This window comes from Seriola aureovittata, chromosome 8 (assembly GCF_021018895.1).
Source record: "Seriola aureovittata isolate HTS-2021-v1 ecotype China chromosome 8, ASM2101889v1, whole genome shotgun sequence".
Classification (NCBI taxonomy): domain Eukaryota; kingdom Metazoa; phylum Chordata; class Actinopteri; order Carangiformes; family Carangidae; genus Seriola; species Seriola aureovittata.
Genome location: NC_079371.1, coordinates 10,904,566 through 10,915,812, shown reverse-complemented (window position 1 = coordinate 10,915,812; position 11,247 = coordinate 10,904,566). Strand labels below are relative to the sequence as shown.

The 11,247-nt window shown below is 39.2% G+C and overlaps 1 protein-coding gene across 7 annotated transcripts in view; it reads right to left on the bottom strand.

The window, feature by feature from the left end:
• Nucleotides 1-1,917: 1,917 nt before the first annotated feature.
• Nucleotides 1,918-11,247, bottom strand: part of lingo2 (leucine rich repeat and Ig domain containing 2) — a 200,907-nt gene continuing 191,577 nt past the window's right edge. For all 7 annotated transcript variants that reach the window (XM_056382300.1, XM_056382303.1, XM_056382299.1 and 4 more), the window contains one exon: nt 1,918-4,858. In XM_056382300.1, coding sequence (XP_056238275.1) covers nt 3,005-4,846 — 1,842 coding nt within the window. In that variant the 5' untranslated portion in view covers nt 4,847-4,858 and the 3' untranslated portion in view covers nt 1,918-3,004. The remainder of the gene's footprint in view (nt 4,859-11,247) is intronic.

Below are 11,247 nucleotides of genomic sequence, written 5' to 3'. Positions count from 1 at the left end.
ACCGTGCTCACAGGTTCAGCGAGGAAAACATTTTTCATGTAATTTGACTAAATGGTTGTGGGCATCACTGGCCTACAAAGTTAACCTTGTTTCTTTTGTATTTTTGGAGGAGCTGTAGCATTTGGTGCTCTGATTTCTGAAGCAGCCCAGGAGACTGCAGGCTGAGAAACCAAACATACTCTGTGGCTCCTAATGAGACGGCACAAATGAGGGACAGCACAAGTGATACATGCTTTGGAAAAAAAGAAAAAAAAAGTGAAAAAGAAACCATTCATTTCCTACGTGTCATACAAATAGATTAAGTAGTTACTATGAGCAGACAGCAATTATTGTATATTCTCTTTCCTTTAGCAAGCATTTCTTGATGTATAACACTGTAGCTTTGGATCTTAACATGTTGATCAGCAGTTGAAGCAGAGCCGTTTTTATACTGTAATTTAAATACATTTCAGTTTTATAGGGGCACAATTAATTTTGAGGTACAATCCAAGGAACAGTGTTGCAGGTAATGAAGGTCTACATTAGCACTAGCCCAAGATTATACATATTATTATTACTTTTATTATTATTTTATTTATTTTTTAAGAAAAGATATTTTCTTTAAAATGTGTTTTCTCTTAGTGGTAGTTTCTAATAGAAAATCTTCATAAACCTCAGAGAATTACAGTATTTAAAACTTCCCCAAAAAATGTTGCATATATGAAAATGTGTAGGGTAGGAAAATTTGTGTCTCTCAATAAGTAGGTTAACCTAAACATGGACTCTTTTTTTTTAATCTAAAACTTACTGCAACTTATTAAAAGCTCTCACTATAAAGAGCTGTTCTTCACAGATCCTGAGGTGACTGAGGTGAGCTCCAGTTATTGGATTGTACCACCTAAATTTTGACCACACTTGCTCTTTTGGCAACTGTCAAAATTATGTTAATCAAAAAGATTTTTGGTTGTTGGTCCAGAAGGAAACATTCTGGAGGTAGCTGGCTTCACAAGACATACAGGAACAGCTCTCAGTCCAACAGCAGCTTAACAAAGTCAACACTCAATGCGGCTACACATGAGCACTTAATACACCTGGTCATCTTGGTCAGCTGATAAGCCCTGGCCATCCAGCCGAAAAGAAAGAAGCAAAATAATTAGGTGAAAGCTGGTATGGGTGGTGGTTCAACAGCATTTGTGTGAAGTCAATACTGATTTAATTGTCAAAATATAGATGAAAACAGCTTCTGTGATAAAACATTCCCACTTGGGAATTATACAAAAGCTAGTTCCGACCAAGTAATTTGATTGGAAAAGAGGCACTCCATGAATGCTGATATAGAGTACTACAGCACTGGGACATGTGTCACTCCGCTTTACAGGTGTTGTACTAACCGTTATTTAGCATTACATCAACAGTCGTTATCTATCTTAGATTGTAACAAACTTCGCAAAGATGAATGTATTTCCAGAAGTAGCATTTGCATCCTCTTCTGCTCGTCAGAAGAGGATAAAGGGAAGGAAAAAAACCTGGATACTTCAGCGCACACCTGAGGTAACGTGTAGACAAAGTAGCAAGCTAGTGTGCAGGTCAGGAAAAGTGCCACTCCAGTTGCAAAACTATTTGTGTTGGTGTTGCCACATAAATGATGAAATATACAAACAAATCATAATTTCTTGTTGCTTATTACTTTTAACTAATATGTCTTTGCTACAAGGCTGCAGGCCTCCACCGTGCTGATAGTCAGTGTAACATCACTCCCTCTCGTGTGATATTGCTTAGTTATGCAATTTTAATGGGGCTGTAACATATGACACCTAAGCCACTATATTCACGGTAACTGAAGTGAAATATAAGAAGGTACGTCCTCCTCACAAGAAGACTGTGAGGCTGAAGAGAAATATTTCACTATAAAATAACCATTAATGTTTGACACATTGGTACAAATACATCTTCATTTATTTCACATACATATTTTTTTACTTTTACTTTTGAAGTTTTCACAATCTAAGTGATTCAACAACAAAATGAGGAACTACCACAACAAAGTCCAAATTTCCTACTGGGCAAAATGATGCAAATGTCACTGTAGTAAAATTGACACATGTAGTTTGCCAACCAGCAAAGGTACAGTTAAAGGAATAAGAAGAGACGAAAATAGGACAAAAAGGTGGTTCATGTAGGTACTTTGACCAATACTGGGTCATCTTTATGATGATCAAGTGTTATGTTGGATCCTGAACAGTATTTGAGGACTGATTTTGTAAAATGCTCAACATTTTATTTTGATTTTTTTCTTTTATTTTCATTGATAAATAATATATATTTATTAATATCTAGGAATCAATTGGGGGAACAGGGACAGATAATCACCCATAGAAGCCCTTCCTGAATCCATGGAAACCTTAAAAGTCTGAAGAATGTTCTTGCTGAATGTGGGGTTATATCAATTTTGGCTAATGCATCCCATGAATATTGCTATGAATAGTTCTTTTGAATGAATATGTACATACATGTACATAATGAAGCATTAGGTACACATATGCAAAGTATTGAACATAGGAAATGATGGTCTGTTTCATTGATTCGTTCTGTGAATAAGCATGGCGCAAGACTAAACAAAGTAGGTTAATAGCTTAGATACAAATTTGTACTGTACATGGTTCAGCAGAGTCTGTGGATCCAACCCAAAACTGAAGGGTTCTTTTTGGGCATATAAATTTCAAAAAGCTGATAAATGACACCTGTTCCCTTTAGGTCCCCTTGACGGCAACAGTTTTCACTCTTCATCCATGTTGAAGAAGTTGCCCGCTGGCCATTATGTAAGGATGTCCTACTCGCATTTCAGTATTTGAAACAGTATCCAAGCATTTTGTAAAGATCCAGTGATTTAAGGTACTGCTCTTCTTGTTAGGATGCCCCAAATCTTCTCACTACCACTCCCTGCATTGGGAAGTTCAGTAGTCCTATTTGCAAAAAAATACATTGTACTTTAGGCATTTCCACAATCCATAATCTATAAAAGAAGTCACATCATTTTCATGTTAAAACGACGAGGACCAGCTTGTCCCTCTGCCGAGTCAACGTTAGTGCCATTGGACTTTGACCGAGGCACATATTCAACATCTATGTTGTTTTTATGTTTTCCTTTGCCTCTGCTCCAAACAAAAAGGAGCAGGAAACAAAACAAGACCACTCCCAGGAACGTAAAACAACCCATAGCTGTTGACACCAGAATAGTCTTTAGGTCCAGACCAAGGGTCACACCAGTCGTCCCATTGGTAGTGGTATTGCTAGGATCTGTGTAGTACTGGGTCCTGTTAGCATACAGCGATCCCAGACTTTTCACCGCCAATGAAGTCATCAGGGTGTCATTCCCAGCGGTGTTTGATGCAAGGCAAAGGTACACTCCGCTGTCTTGTACCTCTGCTGACTTGATCTCCAGTGTGCCATTGTTGTGGACGGTCACTCTACCATGGCTCCTACTTGTCAGAACTCGTCGGCGTGGGGACAACCAGGACACAGTGGGCCTTGGTGTCCCCTCAGCACTGCAGCGCAACATTGCCTGCTGGCCTTCATCCACAGTGATTGTTTGTGTTTTATTCTCACGAATTTTTGGCTTGGTGCATGTCACGTAATAAGACAAAAGAGTCTCCTTAAACTCCTTAAAAGGCCTGCCGCGAATACCCTCAGGTGTGCTGCACTCCGGTTGCGAATCCCCAAAGAAGATGGAGTGCCTTTTTTGTAGGATCCACATGAGACGACAGTCGCACACTAAAGGGTTGTTGTCAATCAGAAGAACCTCGAGAGACTCAGGGGACTGAAAAACACCTTTCTCCAGTGTATCCAGTCGGTTGTGAGAGACATTAAGGACTTTAAGCCCCCGTAGGCCCTGGAAGGCATATGGTTCAATGGTGGTTAACTGGGCACCAACCAGATGGAGCTCTCGCAGACGGACCAGCTCCATGAGCATTCCCCCTTCAATGTGCCTGATGCGGTTGTAGGACAGGTTGAGGTGTGTCAGGTAGGGCAGATGCTTCAGGGCTTGGTAAGGGAAGGAGGACAAATTGGTATTGGTTATGAACAGCAGTGTAAGGTTGAGGCCGTGCAGGGTATTGGCTGGCACATGGTCTAGCAAAGGCCAATTATCAATTTCTAGATGCCGCAGCCGGAACAGCTTTTTGAATGAGTAAGGATGCAAAGTGCTGATGCTGAGGTATCGTAGATGGAGGCTGACAAGGTTATGCAGGTGGGAAAGGGCCTCAGTGGGCACAATTGTAAGGTTGCATCTTTCTAAGGTTAGTATCTCCAGGCTTAAAAGTCCACTGAATGCACGGTGAGAAATGTAAACCAGATCGTTGTCTCCTACTTCCAAGAACTTTAGATTGTGCAAGTCCTGAAACATATAATCCAGGAGGATGACAATCTTGTTGTCACTTATATCCAGTCGGGTAAGATTTGTCAAACCTCCAAAGACACCCAGAGGAATGAGCTTGATACGATTGCTCTTGAGACTGAGCGAGTGCATGTTAAACAGGGCATTGAAAGCTCCGGGCTCAACATAACTGATGATATTTCCACTAAGATCAAGTTCCTCAAGACCAGGAAAGGCAACAAAGTCATCAGGTTTGATCATTGTCAGCTTATTCTTACTCAGGTCCAGGATCCTGGTCTCTGTGGGGATGCCGTCCGGTATATTGAGCATGCGCTTGCGATGACAGACAACTGCCTTGCTCTGCGCCGAACACTCGCAGCGCGAGGGACATCCCAGGGTAGAACCCACAAAGACAGCCACGAGGGCCAGTCCCAGGAATGGCTGCCAGCATGAGACGACCGTGTGCAGCATGACTTTGCTCATACAGTCCACCATTCTGTCACGGTTCTGCAAGAGAAAGAGAGGACAAAGAGAAACAAAGGTTAGTTAAACACTCAAGATGGACCCTGTTGTAGCTGTGTTCAAGTAGAATTAGTTAATAACATGGCAGGACTCAATCTGCTGTGGAGAAAAATGGCCTCATGTGCTCCTCTGACAACAGATTCGATAGACCTCGCTGTACACAAATATCTCATTTTTGCCATCCTCTTTCCATCTTGTTACATATTCAAATACAGGCAAGCTGAGCTGCTGGGCTCCAAATTTTGGATGGGTATCTCCTAGTGTTTGAATTAAATAACTTCCGCCTCTCTTACGTTTTCAGTCACCAGTTGAATTTGTCTGCTGTCTTTGTTTTCCCTTCATCTGTGGGATACTGATCGAGACACAGCAGTGCTGGTTAAAATGCTTCCGTGGTCACTGTTGGCACATTTTCACCAAAATTCAACTGTTAAATGAATACAAAGTGTAAGTTTTGCAGTCCAGTGTACAATGTTACTTTTTGTTGTCCACAGGAAGAGTTCTGGTAGTGCTTACTGCAAGACCTCTGTGGTCTCAGATTCAGACTTTTGGACCTCACTGTGGATAAAAAGGATGAGAATATATTGAATATAGAGAATATATATATATATATATGGAAGAATGTATCTGGCATTTTTATACATTAAAACACAACCTGGGCCATTTTATATCGATTTATGAATGCTGGTTTTTCATCCATAGGTCTACTCATATATATTATATAAGCACATGGAGACGGGCAGATATTTGAACTGAATGCACTGCTTGCCACAAACAGACTGGGTGACAGGTTGCAAAGGCTGTAAACCATTCCTGCCTCATTTGGTGTGTCATGGGCTGTGCTAAATTTAAACGGTGAGAGGAATAATCAGAATCTCTCTCCAGGCTCTTAATATGCTAAGAGATTATGGAGCAAAGATAATGTGATGGCATACCCATCTGAGGGGAAACATTATATAAACGTAAGAAATCAATTCAAATGGCCAAAAAAGAATCTCAGAGCCAAGCACCAAGTGGTTTTTTGTCAACTCAGAGTATCAAAAATAAAAACAAATCAAACAGTGCAACACTGCGCACAATAGCACAATAAAAGAATTCATCCTCATACATTTTACAATTCAAAATTCCAAACATCATTTTCATCCAAAGTGCCACCACATTGATCTTAATTGATCTTAATAAACCAAATGTAGCCGGAGCCAGTGGCTTAACAGAGTCACTGGATATTTACATTTATTCCTATTTCTGTGATGCAAAATTTAGATAGTAGGTGATGCTCAGATTTTCTCCAGTATTTATGAACGTCAGGTTAATGCTAAGATGAAATCTGCAAATATTTGTATATATTCATTCATCATATATGTGCACACATTTCTGATTTTCATTGATTTTCCTGTTTTTGTTTCTTTAACTTCCCGTTTCACCAGTTCGCAGTAGCACTTAATTGCTATAGTTAGAGGGGCACCATATGGCTGACTCTCCATTGCTACCGACTTGTGAAACACTGCCAAATGTGCATAGGCTTGTTTAAGTGTTCAACAGCTTTCTAATACATTTGGAATGTTAAGCTAAATCTTTACTCTCTGCTTTAAAAGCGGTACCCTCGCTTCACATTTGTGCTAACATTGTAATTGCCTGAGCCTGACCTCATGAAACACCTGTGCTATTGCATCCATTGTACTTGGCTATTTGCCTTGCATGTTGTGAAGCACTATGGGAAAAAATAGGCACATTATTGGATTTTGTTCCTTTGTTTTTTCAAGTGTTCTGCTTCATACTCAGCAGGGCTTTTCAGTTGACAAAGTATGCTTAATCTAATAAGGTACTGTTCTGATATTTTTGTATTTTATTTAGGCAGTGTAGTACAGCTGTTTGCATAAACCCAAATTAATTATATTCAGCAGTCAGGTATTGAAATAAATATTGCCTCTGATATGGATACAGAAACAATTCAATTGGCAACATTATAATATAATACCCAATCCCAGTACCCTCTACAACAGTTAATAAATTAAGTTGATAAATTACTTTGTTTAATGTAGGGTTGAACAAAACATTCCTAAATACACATGGCTAATGTGATCCAGTGTGATACAGCATGCACACACACATCTCTGTGCAGGGGATTTTTCTTGAGTCCTTGTGTTTCTGCAGATTCTTCTGACATAATAACTGCCTTACGCACACACACGCTGTCCACATGAATTGCAGCACCATATGATTCAATGGTTTACTAAGAGGGTGTCTAATCAGGATAATGATTAGATGTCTTTGTAACAGTGTGTAATCAGAGTAAGAGTGAGCCTGTGATGTGACCCCCTCACCTGGGCACTGCTGAATGAGAGAACCATAATGCAAGAGTATCATTAGTAGCACCTACTGAAGTGTGTCCTGTGCAGTAGCAAATGCTGCACAGAATTAGTCAGATGTCCTGGGGTGACATCCGCAAATAAAATCCCTGCTATCTGTTCATGTAGGGTGGATTTCTGTGTGGATATGCGTTTCTCCCTGCTGGATGTGTTTCTTATTTTTCTCATTTCCTTATAATTTCCCTGATAATGTAACTGTAAAAAACACCTTACGAATGTGCCCCATCTTTTATGCAGATTTGTACTGACTGTGTTTTGCTCAAGCAGTTCAAGGAAATTTGGTCAAGTCAAAATACAGGATGGTAAATTCTGTGACCTATAATATTCAATAGTTACATTAAAAAAACACATTTGAATTTAACCTTGTTTTTTCAGCCTTGAAAGAAAATTCTATTTCAACAATGTTAGAAAACTGTTTCAGCAGTGCATTTTCTATATTTCTGAAAACATTTCTGATTAATATGGACAACTGGTACTATGTTAGCAATATGACATTGAGGTAACACTACTGCATGATAGCAGAAAAAATTGATTCAGACAAAGTCTGATATAGTGGTAGCCTTTTTATCAATTGATTTTCAGAGTCAAAGGGCAAAGGCTTCTCTCTAGAATCACCATTTTTTGAGATTATGTGATTACACCCACACATCTCCACAAACAGATCCTGGTACAGTGGTGGAAGGTAACTAAGTACTTTTACTTAAGTAATGTACTCAAGTACAATTTTGAGGTGCCTCCATTTCTATTTCCATTTTCTATTACTTTATACTTCTACTCCACTATTGTACTTTTTGAAAACACTGTCCAATATATTATACACCAAATGTATTTGACAGTCGTAGTTACTCATGTTTCCTATCCCATTCCTCATCACTTTATGATGATTGATGCCTCAATAACAATATAATAATGTATCATATAAGAATATGTCGGCCACATTTTTCAGCAAAACAAATACTTATACTTTTGATACTTTAAGTACATTTTGCTGATAATTGTTATTTTCCTTTGATTAAATAGGACCTTTTATATAGGACTTGTAACCAAGTATTTTCGGATTGTTGCATTGGTACTAGTCTAGAAAAACAACAAAAAAAAACTAGAATTACCGCCTCGTGCTCGATACATGCAGTGCGGCCACAACAAATTAAATAAAAATAGTCTCTGGATTACAATGACTATAAGGACTGAATCTGAGGATGTACTAGGGTAAATTTCATTTTATTTTATTCGTTTTTTACAATTTTTCCCAACAGTTCCATTTCATCTGGAAATTCTTCTAGAAATTTCCATTGACATTCAGCAACAGTCCTGTGACGGCAGAAATCCTGCAATGCACAGTGAGATAAGACGACACAGTGAAGGTGTTTCTATTATGTGGCCCCTGACCCACATTAGTGCAGGGTCGGATCCTGAGAGGGGGATGATAACAGCTAATGGTATCTGACTCAGCATAAATCAGTGAACAGCCATTTCGCTGGGGGTGCTGAGGTCGCCTGCACAATGCCATCATTGTGAGCATATGTACACAAGTGGCCCTGTACGTGAAGCTCAAACTCACTCGCTCACTTTTCCTGAAATTATGATTTTCTCTTCCACTATGACAAATACAGTACATGGGAATATATTTGTCTCCGCCTGTTTTTTTTTTTTTTTATACCCATACAGTTTTATATTCCCATCACAAACTAATTTCCATATGAATCACTGAAAACATGTGGGGCTCTCCCATCCCATGATGCCGCTCTTTACTTTTCAACACAGCCCGGGGCTAACTGGTAAGAGGATGAGTAGGGATGTGGTCGGTCTTCACCAGAGTGGCAAAACACTGTCGTGCTGTTAGTCATGATTCCATGAACATGTCTTCCTGAGCACTCTGAAAGGCCTTGCGTGTGTAAGAAATAGCTTATATTTCTCCATCTTCAACTTCACTCTCATACATAATTACACTGAATACAAGCGAATTTGCTATGTCTCCTGTCAGGCTGATATAGTGCGGTGTGGCTTTGACCGCTGTGCTCTTCACTTGGTGTCTAGGTGACTCAAAGCTACAAGAAGTTTTATCAGACAGAAATCTAGAGGTGAGAGTAGAGGTACTGTATACAGGAGATTGCAATCGCTCCCCAGGCAGTCGAGCGATATCTTCCCTTGGTCATTGCCGAATTTCTGTCGGTATCTTTCTCTAAGTGTGACTCTTCTTTTTTTTTTACCTACTCTCTGTGTACCTTATCCATATATACAATTTTATCACTATTTATCACTATTTTTTGTGCTGCTGTTTTTGTGTCACACTGTTGCTGAGACTCTTCTTCACTATCTAGCTGCTTTTCTGGTTTGTTTTCACACTGACAACACAGACCAAGGGAGTTCTCAAGTCCACATAATGATGGTGATACTGCGTAACCAACAAATGGGTTTGCAACTTTAAAAGTAAGTAAATAACATTCAAGTGTAAAAGTGTTAACAATTTCAGTAAAATTGTGGCCATAGAATAAGTACAGAAACAATACAGTAAATATCATGGCTATTAAAAAGTAATTATATGTAGCAGTCATGTGGTGACAACGAAAATACCACTAAGTGTGTAAGATCCAATACTTTGTGGTAAATTTTGGGGGTTTTCGTACATTTACAGTCATTTTGTGTCATAATGTTGTGACACATATGCTGAAAATTCTTACAGTCAGGACATTTAATTTAGTATGAGGTGATTTTAGAATGAAAGCCTGACATTTACATGTATTTATTCATTAATTCTCTCTTATGGGAAAAATTAACAATAAAATGTCAAGTTTTGGTTTATGTTCTGCTGTGTTTTTTTTTCTTTACTGCATTCTAAGAGTATTTGCACATTAACTTGCACAAAATAAAGACAGTTCAAATTAATATATTTGTGGTGATTTTAGGAATAGCACATGCAGACTACAGCTGTGGTCATAAGCATATGCTTTCCTGTAAGCTCCTCTGGGGTACAGCCACAAACTCCACAGAAACATGGTAGTTGATTTTCTTTTAATTGGAGCAAATCAAGCAATCGCAGGTCAGTTTGCTCATCAGTGTCTCTCCCTCTGCTGGGCAGCGTGGACACCCACTACCCATGTTTGATACAAAATTATTTACCAACTAATTAGCCCCACAGCTCCAATATGAGGTGTGTATAATTATGTAAAACGCTAAATTAAGCCACTCAATGGTAGACCTCACTGTATAGGAAGATTGCCTGTTAGATGGCAACATGATCTTGGCAAGGGAGGTTAAAGTCCGACTTCGCATCTGATGCAAACATACTGAGAGTATATAACCACAGTTAAGTTGTACATAATGTAATTTTTGCTCCTTAAATACTTTTTAAAAAATATTTTGGATTTATCTGAATGCAGGCTATAAGAGCATGCAACCTATTCATCCATGAAAGGATTATCTAAGCCGTCAGTTCAAGTGAAAACATGAAAATCAAAGTTGGCATAATACGTTCTTTTCCGCACTAGCAATGACACTGTATGTCACTGGTGGACTTTGTAAACACCACATCCTGTTTACACTTAGTCTCTTAAGCCATAATCCTGGAAAACTATTGGTTGTAAACATTTTGCTTTGGCTTTCATCTGAGGGGTAAGTTTGCACACCCTGAACGCTCACAAGACACTTCTTATTTTGCCCAAGTAGTTTAAGGATTTAGATAACAACTTGGCCTCTGTGCAATCAACCAATAAAAAGCCACTTGTGAAATTGGCCTGCCTCTATCTCCTCTGGAAAGGTTTTCAGACAGTGTCTGATGTGGCCCCCAGGCACTGATCATTGAACATAATGTGATTCCTCTTCACACAGAAAAGCCTCCCTGCCTTTATGTTGGATGGTGGGAGACAGTTGCTTTCTTCACCCGGCAATTATCAACACCCCTTAAAAAGCATAATCAAAGCGTCAAATTTTGATATTTTGACTTGGGAGACGGCTCCGGAGGAAGAGCCTCTTTGAAAGGCAGGAAAAGGAGGAAAATTAACTCTGAGC